The sequence below is a fragment of the Diuraphis noxia genome, unplaced genomic scaffold (assembly GCF_037042655.1).
Source record: "Diuraphis noxia isolate RWA-SAM2 unplaced genomic scaffold, SU_Dnox_SAM2 contig0002, whole genome shotgun sequence".
NCBI lineage: Eukaryota > Metazoa > Arthropoda > Insecta > Hemiptera > Aphididae > Diuraphis > Diuraphis noxia.
The window spans coordinates 71,075,384-71,089,790 of record NW_028301712.1 but is presented as its reverse complement, the minus strand read 5'-3'; the positions used below and the strand labels follow the sequence as shown (position 1 = coordinate 71,089,790).

The 14,407-nt window shown below is 27.8% G+C and overlaps 1 protein-coding gene across 1 annotated transcript in view; it reads right to left on the bottom strand.

Annotated features, from left to right (window-relative positions):
* LOC107173068 (carbonic anhydrase 2-like) overlaps positions 1 to 10,475 on the bottom strand; it is a 33,229-nt gene extending 22,754 nt beyond the window's left edge. The window contains exon 1 of the mRNA XM_089218644.1: positions 10,116 to 10,475. Within this exon, the coding sequence (XP_089074770.1) occupies positions 10,116 to 10,155 (40 nt within the window). The 5' untranslated portion in view covers positions 10,156 to 10,475. The remainder of the gene's footprint in view (positions 1 to 10,115) is intronic.
* Between the last annotated feature and the right edge of the window lie 3,932 nt (positions 10,476 to 14,407).

Sequence of the window (14,407 nt, the reverse complement as noted above, 5' to 3'; positions counted from 1 at the left end):
TGGGTTACTGTAATGGATGGAATTAAATTTGAATCCAATGATATTATATCATTGTATACGAAAAACGATTCTGAGCGAAGACGGTTTATCTGTCTAGGATATATTATATAGATTATTAAAAATGTTCAAATCTTAAATTTAAAAAGAAAATATTTTTATGAATTTCTATAGTTTAAAATAAATTGCGAATTTTCGTGATTTTTACATATGTTGTCAAAATTCAAATTTTTAATGCTTGTAAAAAAATTGTGTCAATATATTTCTTTTATTTTTCACCTGCTATTGTAAAAATACGTTAGGAGCCTTATATACAATTTTAAATTCTAAGATATAAAAGGAAAATTTTTTAATGAATTTCTAGCATAAAATAATTTATGAATTTTCGTGATTTTTACGTATGTTGTCTAGAATTCAAACTTTGAATGCTTGTAAAAAAAAAATCGTGACCAAGCATTTCTTTTATTTTTCAACTGCTATTGTAAAAATATGATAGGAGCCATGTATTAAATTTTCAAGCTTTTCTACTGAACAAATAAATTTTTATCGATATTAATTTAAAAAAAACTAATAATGATGTTAATGAATAAAATTTTTATCGATATTTATAGAAAAAAAAAACCAATAAAGTTGAAAAATTAAAATGTCAGTAAATAGCGCAAAACAAATCTAAATATTTTGAAAATTTTATCAAATATAGAAAATGCCTATATAAACATTCAGTGAAAATTTCAAGTATCTGTGCGGTCATTTGTTTTAGAGTTACACCAAAATAAGAATATCGCTAAATGTGAAATCCAATGAAAATCCAATGTTGTACGAATTTAAATTAACCCAACCGTCTTCGCTCAGAATAGTTTTTCGTATACAATGATTTAATTGGATTCAAATTTAATTCCATCCATTAAAGTAATCCACTTGTAACCTACTGTACAGCAGAGCGACATCCACGACTTACCCGTTTTTTAGTATTTAATCTAACAATTTTGAAAACAATAATGAAGTAATTCTTTTAAAAGTAGGTATTTTCAAATTGTACAGCATTCACGGACATGTACGTAATTATTTTTATCACAATAGAGTTATTAGATTAGATTATTATTAGTAAATACGATTAAACAATATTTTGTTAAAATTTGCTAAAAAAAAAAACCGATTTCATCAATGATAATATTTATAATACAATAAAAGATCTTTTTCATTTTGAACAGATAATTCTAAAATGTAGGGTATATTTTATTAAAAGTACCTATTAAGTTAATATTTAATGTTATATTCAATTATTAAATTATGAACTTTAAAATTTGATTAGTAAAAAGATATATTTATTTTTGGTTATAATAAACAATACACACCTCAAAGTATAGAAACTGATAAATTACGATAAAAAAACAAAAATAAACACATAATTCGGTTATAGATAATATTATTCAAACAAAAATATATGTAAACAACCAATTTAATCAAATATATATTATACCTATATAGTTTTATTTTCTTGTACATATTAATAAAATATATGATTTTCATTCATTTATTCATGGTTATTATTATAATTCATGAACAATAAAATATTATGGCAGCATGATTTAGGTAAACATACAAAATACATATCTAAAAAGGCGGTTAAGTCGTGGATGTCGCTCTGCTGTACAGTAGGTTACAAGTGGGTTACTGTAATGGATGGAATTAAATTTGAATCCAATGATATTATATCATTGTATACGAAAAACGATTCTGAGCGAAGACGGTTTATCTGTCTAGGATATATTATAGATTATTAAAAATTTTCAAATATAGAATTAAAAAGAAAATTTTTTAATCATTTCTAGTTTAAAATTATTTGCGAATTTTCGTGATTTTCGTGATTTTTACATATGTTGTTAAAATTCAAACTTTGAATGCTTGTAAAAAAAAAATTGTTCCAATATATTTCTTTTATATTTCAGCTGCTATTGTAAAAATAAGTTAGGAGCCTTGTATTAAATTTTCAAATCTTAGAATTAAAAAGAAAAACTTTTATAAATTTCTATCTAAGATAATTTGAACATTGCGTAATTTTTACGTATTTAGTCAAAATTTGAACTTTAAATGCTTATAAAAAAAATTGTGACTATATATTTCTTTTATTTTTCAACTGCTATTGTAAAATTATATTATGAGCCTTGTATTAAATTTTCAAATCTTAAATATAAAAGGAAAATTGTTTATGAATTTCTAGCATAAAATAATTTACTAATTTTCGTGATTTTTACGTATATTATTAAAATTCAAACTTTGAATGCTTATTAAAAAAAATCATGACTATGTATTTTTAATATTTTTCAACTGCTACTGTTAATATGTGTTAAAAGCCTTGTATTAAATTTTCAAGCATTTCTACCGAACAAATACATTTTTATCGATATTTATAGAAAAAAAAACTAAAAAAGTTGAAAAATCAAAATGTCACTAAACAGCTCAAAACAAATCTAAATATTTTGAAAATTTTATCAAATATAGAAAATGCCTATTTAAACATTCAGTGAAAATTTCAAGTATCTGCGGTCATTTGTTTTAGACTTTTAGAGTTACACCAAAATAAGTAAATCACGCTAAATGTGAAATCCAGTAAAAATCCAATGTTGTAAAAATTTAAATTTTAAATGCTCATAAAAATTTAATTTGAATTTCCGGTGGACTTTTTATTTGTAATAAAGACTGACAAACTTGTAAGGAATCTTATATTAAATTTTCAAATCTTAGATTTAAAAAGATATTTTTTTATGAATTTCTAGCTTAAAATAATTTGTGAATTTTCGTGATTTTTACGTAATATGTTGTCAAAACTCAAACTTTGAATGCTTATAAAAAATAATTGTAACTATGAATTTCTTTTATTTTTCAACTGCTCGTGTAACAATATGTTAAGAGCCTTGTATTAAATTTTCAAGCTTTTCTGCCTAACAAATAATTTTTTATTAATATTAATTTAATAAAAACTAATGATGATCGAAAATTTCAAATGCCTATGCATAGTTCAAAGTCGAAAATTTTTGAAAATTGCATGGTGGATAGAATATACTTATATAAACATTCGTTGAAAATTTCATGTAACTATGGTCATTTGTTTTAAAGTTAAATCAAAAACCAAAATCGATTTTGTATTCGAGTATAATATATATTTGATTAAATTGGTTGTTTACATATATATCAATAACAATAATTGCCAAAAACAACATATTATATGTATATTTTCATTAATTAGTATTAAATAGTCCTAAATTATTTATATTTGACTTAAGAAAGCGGGCGCAAAATATAGGCAATACAAATACACGTTAGATGTAGCTAATAAAGTGTTTTTATAAGACACACAAATAAATGGTTTATTATAAATGTATAATAAATACACTACCTAACCTTATACAGGTGCAACTTCTTAAATTTAGAGGGGCCGAAAAAAAACAATACGTAACGTTATTTAAGGCACTGTTGTATTATATTTTTTTAGAGTAAGTATAAAAAGCCTAAAACGTTGGCAACATTCAATGGAAACTTGCCATTCAGCAAAACGTAAAGACTAAGTAAAGAGACGTGTCGTTTACACGTTATAGAATTTAGTATTAACACATCCGAATTATTTTTTCAGGTTATTTAAGAGAACTATTAATTTTACACTTGTAAAATAATAAATTTACGATTGTCGTTTAAATTGTATTTAAATAATAAAATAAAATTTACATTTATTCAAATTGTAATTAAATATCATCGTTTGATTTTAAATGTTATTGAAAGGTTATTTGTGTAAAATTTATACGCATAATAAATTTAAAACTTCAGTTTGCATTGCGACGGAACAATAATAAAATTAAAATAAACAATGATAATTTTTATCATTTGTATTAAATAAAATTGAAAAAAAATCCCGTTTTGTAATTATTTACTATATAAACTTAAGTATTATTAAATAACATTGAATTATCAATTAATACACAATATATACCTCTCATATTTATAGTAAATTTAATCAGCTATATCTAGGTACATACACCATCATACATTATTCATAAGGTTACTCTTTGGACTTTGATTAAGGTAATTAGTAAGGTATATTTACGATTGTGGCATTTTTTAATTATCGAGAACACTTGAACTTTGTATAAATTGTGGTTTGCGGAAAGTGTGTTGGTTATTTTAAATAAGAAAAAAATTTTTCTATAAAAAGAAAATGAGTAGGTTAAAGTTGAATTAATTTTGAGAGAAAATCTCACGTAAAGAGTATTTCCCTTTGGTTTCACTTGGTATCAATATTATTTTTTTAAATCATCGATTTTTATTTTTAAACTATGAGATTACAATGTTCGACTTAAATCAATCAGTATTTATAGATTTTTGTAGTATTTATATTTGGATTTAATTAGAATCAATGACTGACTTCAAATGTATTTATATGTAACACGTGAGGTATTATTAAACAGTCGCTACTAATTTATTTATTATATTATTGTTTCCGCGGGCTTTAAAATGAAAAATGGGAATCGATTATATAGCATAAATTATGTTATTATACCTAAACTAATAGTGTGAAGGATAAAAAACACGTTTTTTATTTTACAAGTTAACATTTTCACAAAACATTACGTGGTAGTTAAAAATCGGGCGGAAGAAATTAAGAAAAAAAAGTTATAATATACTGGTTAACCTCAAAATGTCTTCAGCACGCGTTATAGACAACTCCAGCGTTCGCAATATTTCGCATACTTTATTTTAGTTTACCATTAAATATTTAATAAGTAGGTATAATATATTAAATATATGAAAAACAATAATATACATCCCAATAATATAAAATAGCGTCTACACGGAACATAATATAATATTATAAACACCATATATATGATAATATTTGTTGTGTTGGAACAAGTGCTTAGTAAAATCACGATATTATAATTTATGTAATATTAATTTCTTACGTTTCGATTGTAAAACAATAATAATTATAAATATGATATTAATGTTTAATCACATGCCGGAAATGATCCAACCGGTCTCTGCAGTCCGCGACGTCGCGCGTCGCCGCCGCCGCCTAATAATTCATATAGGTAACTACAGGTAATAATGATAACAATACCAATACGCCCTGACGATAATGTCTGCAAAGACTCTAGTTGTATTACAACATTTACATTAATTATTATCATTTTAATAAAATATTGTGATGCACAACACATAATATCTGTCGCCGGTATTCCGAGCGTATTTGCGCTTTGCAACTAATGTACTGGCCGGCGCATAGCGTTAACATCGTGTATAAATTGGCGCGTGCGGTACGAGCACAATTTATGTATAATATTATGTTGTCCTCGTGCCAATATAATAATTGTATATTATGTATACACAGACACAATTATTATTATTACTTTTAATATTATGTATCGTATCGTTACGCACCGTTTGTATAAATGTGCACCACCACTATCTGTTTAGGTGCTGCGAAAGGCGTATAGGTTGTATGCAAGTATATATATACTATATATTTATTTATTATACCTACATTATATAACATTATATGTACACGATATACCACATAATGTGTACCTACTGTACCTGTAATATTATCATGTGTAGTACTATATGCAATTGCTAGTACACGGCCGAGCGGGCAAGTGAAAGATCTTAGGCAAAATTATTAAGCAAATTTCGTATACGCGCGAACCGGGGTCGTGCGGCGGAAGAAATGTTCACGCAAAGTATAAAATGTGTTTTATCATCAAACCTTTTCACTCAGATTGTGTTTAAAATTATACAATAATAAATAATATTAAAAATAATAATAATATATTATGAGCTACGCTACTGAAGTACTGAGTATATCGAGACAGAATACGTGTTGCGAAACTTCCGCCGCTGCAGTGCCGCGTACATTAACTTGTACGGAGCGTAGATATTAGTAATATAATATAAAATAATAATAGGTAGAAAGGAATAAATGGAATAAATGGAATAATAAAATAAGAATCAGTTTTTTTTTTTTTTTTACATAGGTAAACTATGCTAAACGATGTTAATGGACGATGGCTCGTCGATGAGCACAATGCAGCGGAAAACAACTGAGTTCTTAAATTTATAAAACCGATTTTTACTACCAGCTACTCAGCCGAATTTGTATGATTTTGTTTCCTGATCACGAATATTTAAATTTTAAATTTACTCAAATATTGGCAAAAACAAAATCATAGATACAATTCTCAAATATCACGTTGTTTTACGTTGTACGTTGAACATACGTTTTATAGATTTACATTCCAATTTACGTCTGTAATTTTTTAGTAAACAAAGTTTGATATTTTAATGAGTTGTAACGATGCGTTTGCCATTTCTAGGTTAAGGATTAGTGTCAATTTATTCAAATTATTTTTTTAATGTAAATACACATATTATATTTTATATGTATATAGTGACGTATGTATTATTATTATAATGATAGAGCTATCCTATTTACAAAAGATTCTACGACACCATAATATTTAAGAACTATACGTGTACATCACCGGGTGGTCCGAATAACGATATTGTATCTACCTTGTATTTAATAATAGATTTCATTGCCTATATTTATACTTATTGTTTTTTTTTCATAAATGAAAATCTGGTGGAAAATCAAATATTTAAATTGTATTGATGTTGGTTGTGTATGATATAATATAATATAATAACGAAACACATATATAATTATACCTGTTTATTTATATAGGTACATAGAAACAAAAATATTATGATTAAAATATATAATTAACCAATCAATTTGTCAAATCTGAACAACAATAAAAAAAAAAATAAAAAAAAACATTTCAGACAAGAATTAGGGATTTTTATATTCGTTTTAAATGCACATTTGAATTAATTTCAATTAATATTGTAAGTTTCACATTTGACATTGATACGTGAGATACGACCACAGTACTATAACAATAATAACGATTATTTACGTATTCTGTGAACTGTATTAGTTATATAAAGATTACTCAACATACTCATAGGCGCAAATAGCGTTTGAGATTTGGGGGGGGGGGGGCTGAAGCCCTAGCTACTAAATGAAGCATTTATACAAGTAATTAATACCTAAATATTTTTTTAGTACAACATATAGGTATATCGTATACTGTGTACTTAATTATTACAATATTCACAGAAAATAAAACTTATTAAATATTGTTTTAAATCACCTAAATCTAAGTCGGGCGTACTTGAATCAAACAAATTTATACTTGCAACTGAACTTTAGCATTTTCAGTAGTTAATGTTTCGACTAATACTGATTCGGCATCTGTCTGTTCAGTTAAATGAAAACTAGCAGAAGTATTCTGTTTTTTTTTTTTAAATTAAATATACTGAACATTTTTTCTGGTACGACGTATGTTTATTATTTACTCAATTTTCACATGAAACGCATCACGAAACGTGTAAATACTTAAGTCTAAAATGTAAAATGACCAACCAACAAAACAAATTATAAAGGGGGGCTATTGAAGTGTTTGGGGGGGCTTAGCCCCTAAAGCCCCCCCCCTATTTGCGCCTATGAACATACTATACAGGATTCGGATATAAGAAGAGAGTATTTCATAGGGCTAAACTTTTAAAACAATTAAGCCATGATAGACTTATACTGGGCGACTTTTTTAAGTATATTCACCATAATTTTAGATTCTGAGCGGAGTGATGAATGAAATGATTTTACCATGATGTGTGTTTTTTTTTGTGTCTGTCATCACGTTTTGGGGCAGTAAAAATGCTTCGATTTTTGACTTCAGTATCTCGTTCGATCAGAAAGTGAATCTAGTTGGTACTTGAGGGGTCAAAAGTAAAAAATTCTTAATACTCGAATACAAAATCGATTTTGGTTTTTGATTAAACTTTAAAAAAAATGACCATAGTTACATGAAATTTTCACTGAATGTTTATATAAGTATATTCTATCCATCATGCAAAAATTTACTTTTATATCTAAGATTTGAAAATTTAATACATGGCCCCTATCATATTTTTACAATAGCAGTTGCAAAATAAAAGAAATGTGTAGTCATAATTTTTTGTGTACACAAAATGTGTAAAAATCACGAAAATCACGAAAATTCGCAAATTGTTTTAAGCTAGAAATTCATAAAAATTTTCTTTTTAAATCTAAGATTTGAAAATTTTTAATAATCTATAATATATTCTAGACAGATAAACCGTCTTCGCTCAGAATTGTTTTTCGTATACAATGATATAATTTCATTGGATTCAAATTTAATTCCACCCATTACAGTAAACCACTTGTACAGCAGAACGACATCTACTTCCCGGCTTTTTTTCCTTTAACAGTACATATTTTTTTCAAATTCTGATTTGTATAGTTTTTAAGTACTTATATATAGTCTATACTTAGGACCATGTTTTTAATTTTACAAATTTCTTATATTCATATAATATAATTTATTAATGGCTATTAGAAGATGATATACATTGTGCAATGTAAGTAAAATTGTAGTATTTTTTGATTTAAAAATTATTACTAATTCCCCAAATTATGAATTCTTCGACAGTCATAAGTCGACACTAAAAGTAAGTAGGTAGATACATTAAATATTAATGTTTTGCACATTTATTAATTATTATATTTAAGGCAAAACTTAATTTACTTAGAGAATAAGGCGGCAGGTAATTAACGATTGTTATTAGGTTGATAAAAATTATTTTTTATAATTATTTTGAACCATACCACGACCTAACACAATATTATATGATTTGTTTGTTAATTAACGTAATTTTTAAATTAAAATATTATATTATAGACAACAATTATTGCAATATAGGAATACAATACATATATAATATACATAGTGTGATGTTTAACGTTAAAATAAATACATTTTAGATAAATTAATTTAATTAGTCATACTCGTACCTATATGTCCATTATAGTTTTCAAAATTTGGTGAAATATATTTTGTATACAAAAATAAATAAATTTTCTTTCGAAATATTGTACACCTAAAACTAATTTCTTATAAGATACAATAAAATTATGCACGCGTATAATATTATATTATATACATCGCGACACGGGAACAAAAATAATTAGAGTAACGTAATTATTTACGACAACCGTCCGTGTGTCGGGGCCCGTGACGTGACGATAATAATATTACAATATTTAAAACGATATTATCGTGCGTAACATTTCGATACACTTATTTTTGCTGTCTCAGGTACCCTAGCTGAAAGTGTATGCATAATAATATGCCTGTAGCGTTATTCTTTCGCGAATCAGCGGATTATTGCCGTTTAGGTGCATTTGCCGTTTTACGGTTATACTATTATTATTTATGTAGCTATATTATTTTCATCTAACTTGACTCAAATTAAAAAAAAAAAACCTCGGTTAAATTTTTCTTAGAACCTGTGAGAGGATGGTATACCCACACCACCACCTATATTATATATACACCAATACCCATACGTTATTATATTGCTGGGCATCATTATATGATTATATATTTTGCGGTCTGTCATTACTCGCCCATATGAGAATAATATCGGGATTCGTCTGCGGAAAAAAAACACACACACATGTCCGCCGCACACGGAATTCCAGCGAGGTCCGGGGGGGACTCGCCGCATCTGCCGAAGGATTGGTGACCCCGGTCACATGTATTATGCCTATATTATACCTATCGCAATATACAAAGCGTGTGCAACAAGTATTTTATAATTATTTATACTATATTTATTGTCGTAAGCGCTATATTATTATTATTATATTACGGTCGTTTGTCGTTTTTACGGTGTATTTTATCATATTACATTATATACACACATGAAACGTCGTCAAAGGGTTGAGGCGAATAGTGGTCGTCGGGAGACGTGTTCGAATTTATTACTCATTAGTCGTCACTCGTTATTACTTGTTATTATTTTACGACCCCACGCCATTGCAGTAACGACCATAATAAGCATAAAATAAATACATGGTTCGTGCACCCCGCGATCGGCAGATAACCGCGGTATACGTCGTCGGATCTGCATTATAATAACAGTGGACATTATAAGTATGGTAAAGGTACCTAGGTATGTAAAGGATGCATTTCACTTACCGGCGGTCCAAAGCAATGCAGCTGCGAGTTTCACGAGCATTGTTACTATTAAATGTGTTTGTGGCTGTTCAAAGACCGTGATGTTGTATGATCGGACTCTGGAGGATAAAAAAAAAAAAAACAACAGCAACAGCGTACTGTCCTCGCGAAACGATATGTGCTGGATTTGTGAAGTCGTTTTCGATTTTCCAGTTGTTCCGTTTGATTTCTCAGTGCGACTTGACGAGAAAACGATATTGTCGGGTATGTATGAATAATCGTATGAAATGTGTGACGGATATTAGAATACGCGGACCACGCGGTACAGACGTATTGCAGCTAACGCAGACGCCGATTGTCTGTGAAGCATGAAGTAGACCGGGAGCCGGGGAGCCCAACTCGTGTCGTTGCACTGGAGCAAGTCTTAGCGTGCACGCGCTCCCTGGCGGCGGTCGACAGAGTCGGTGGCGCGCGCGCGCTCCGTTATTGTAATCATTTATAATAATAATATAATATAAATTATTATTTATAAGTACCTATATAATAATTATTCTTTATACAATATACGATATATACGTAAATATATCATAAAATAATGCATCGCGTTAAATAATTATTGTATTTTCGAGTATTGTTATTGCAATTATTAATTAGTGGGTAATTATTACCATCGTCGTCGCCGCCGTCGCTGCCGCTAACGCCGTCTGACGAATCCGGTTTTTTGCACGCATATTATACTTAATAACTAACTACTATACGACATTTACCCGGACATGCACCAGAATTTTTTATTAACAATGTCACCTCAACACGCACATTTCTTTCCACAGAAATCTCTAATTATACTCTACGCGTTGCTAGAAAGAATTGAAATCAGACAAAATTATATCAAGTTGTTTCCAATGACATTAATATAGCACCTTGCTTGTATAGGTACATCCATTTAAAATAAAGGTAAATATAGTTAACAATACAATTTATATAATTGTATTGTTTTATACTTTATAGTCATACTAGTATTATAAAATGTTATGTTTAAAAATAAAAATAATATTTCAAAGATATTCAAATAAATTATCTAATATTTAGGTGATAAATGATTTATGATAATATGTAGGTACATTTAAAAATAATAATAATAATAAAATTATGAACTTTGTATGACATTTTACTTTTCGAAATCTTGTAATCGCTTCACACTTGTTTATAATTGAACAATACCAATAATTTATAATAAACAACTAAACATTTAGATGTACATTTGAACCATAATATGAAAAATATTCAAATGACATATTTCAAAATTTACAACTAGTTTTCACGCTTGTGTATACGTAGTACGTATGTGCGAGCGCTCGTGTGTGTGTAGTACAACTATATGTAACTACAACTCTTGTCTTCATCTATTCAAGAAAGCGGTTATATCATAAAAACACTCAATTCATGCTCAGTATAGATGACGAGATGGTACCAAATATATTATACATATTTTTTTACATATGCGCTGTGCAGGATAGTACCTACCTGTGATGATTTGTACAGGCCTATTGTAGTATGTTCAGAGAGAACGCACCGCAGGCCGACCAAAATAGATTATTCTTTGTATCCCAACGTGATACCCTGCCATAGAGGAACCGGTTTCAATGACATTGGGGCACGGCATGAGGAGGGGGGGAGAAATGGAGTGTTCTTTCGCTGGACAAAGTTTAAATGTTTTCACATGGCCCTCTGCACTTTTGCAGTTGCTGGTACAATGAGATTTGTATAAACTTTAATGGTTAAGTTTAAGTTTATTATGATATAACTTTTTTTTGCGTAACCGCAACATGCATAAGGGTTTACCACTTTCGTAAGAATTGCCCTTTCTATATATAGGTACCTAATAATATTCAGGAAGTACTGAGTTAATGTACGCTTTAATTTTTGATTACCCAACAATTAACATATTAGGTGTTTAAAAAGCATTTGGAATATTTTCTTGTATATACATATTTCATTATTATTATACCAGTATCAAGTATTAAAGTGGTAATAGTGGTATGATTTTATTCCATTTTTGCTAGGGGTGACATGTCACCCATTGCACTCCCTGAAAGGCGCCCCTGGTGGTATCTATTTATTTTTTGTAAATTAATATTATAGGATTATAATACACTCATAAGTCTGTGGCTGAGGTTTGCTGAGAGCATTGTGCAATGTGCATAAAGTGATTTTGAATTTATAACGGTATTTATTAGTTAACTATGTACACGCCCATTTCGTGCATTTATAATAAGTTATTACTTATTAGTGTGCAAAATAGTTATGTAATAAAATTATTTATGATATTGTATTACATACGTAGTGGTACGTTCGAGCCAGTTACTACAAAACTAGAGCCTCAGTGTTATTATTCTTATAATAGGGCATTATATGAACCCTAATTTAAGTTCTTTTTTAGTAATTTACTCTTGTTATTGTACTATAAATTTAGAGTCGATCAATTATCAATAAATAGTGCTAACATGATGTTTATGATATAAAATTATAAAATAAATTTACATATCTTTTAAAATTTAAAAAAAAAATAGGGAAATAAGATACTGATTATCGATACTACCAATCCTCTCGATATTGCATCACTGACTTCCGAGCACCATCCAAAAAATAGTGTTGCATTTTGCTCACTTCAATATTAAACTGGTTTAACAATTTCCTATTTTACTGAAATGTATTATAGGTATAAATTATATGTATTATATAATATTATTATGTTGCCTATGTTGGATTTTCAATTCGAAAAATTACGTTATTATATGACCTGTAATAGTATAATATATAGAACCTTTCCTCATCCGTTTGTTGAAACTAAAAGATTTTCATAGTAATTTTTTTGGTAAATTTCATATTTTTTGGTTAACGATTTCTCGGTTGTGGTGAGTTTATTCGATACAGCGTTTCAATAACCACCAGCTATATTCTAGCTATTTAATATTTTGTTTTGTTATACAACCTATTATATTTTCCCCCTGGATGCGAATAAAATCGTTTTTTTATATCTAGGTATGTATTATTTATTATTTATATGAAATGGGCTGACAATAAAATAGGAATCAGTGTTGTAACTATATCTATTAGTCCATTACCCTAATTATGTATTATGTACTGCAATGATGCCGTTGGAAAATCGGTTTTGTTATATTTTCTATGGACATCTTTCACAACCGTTATTTGATAATATTATACTATAGTCTGTAATGCACGTGTCACGTATGTCATTGATATAATATTATTATGTTTATAAAATATTTCGGGTTGAATATCCTGCACGCGGACGAATAATCAATCTTATCGTACCTATTTCATTATCAAAATTATTTATTTTCTATATTTATATTATTTAATATTGATTTTAGTTTATATATTAAACTGAAAAGACTATTAAAAGTACACGGGATTGATAATAAAATAATAAAGTATTTAAAACACGTGGTATACTAACTATTGTCTGTTATCTGCTATAATTGAGAGTTAAACCGAAGTGCTTACTATTTAAGTAAAAATTGTTTAAAAATATACCTATATAATATTAAATCTATTGTAAATTATTATATTTTTATATATTGAAAGGCATATATTTTTTTTTATTTGTAAAAAAGTACGTAATTTTCTTTTATAACAATGAATGATAGCTATACCTAATGATTTTTACAATGATTTCATTTTTTTTTTTTACAACCTTTTTTGGTTGTTATAATTTATAACTTATTGTTAACATAAATATATTTTTGGATAAAATATTTCTGACCGATTTTTCATAAGGATTTCATTGGCATCGTTACTTATTAATAAAAATATATATTCACGATTCAAAGATTTTCCTTGTAGAGAAAAAATATCAAGTGGCGTGCCATGGTTTCATTATTTAGTTTATTGAGGTCCAGACAGTGGCTTCAATTGTGAGATGCAATGGTGTACGTTTGTATTCCACATATTATTACATGTAAGTTATTTTACGTATTATAGCAATTTTTGATCGGTTTTATACCTATATTATTCAGTATGTATCACTTGTCTACATATTATATTGATTATGGGTTTATTTCGATTCTACGGAACCGTGTGAAATTATGAAATTCATTGAGAATTATTATACTTATCTACATTTCAAAAAACATTAGTAAATTATGATTTGTTATAGCTACTTATCAGACAGAGAGAAAGTATTTTACATGTTGAATACTGGAAATTGTTTTATTAAACTACCTAGTTAATTGTCGTAGGCCAAGTCTTACACAGTAAATTTTACAAATCAAAAATTTTACAAAGCAGAT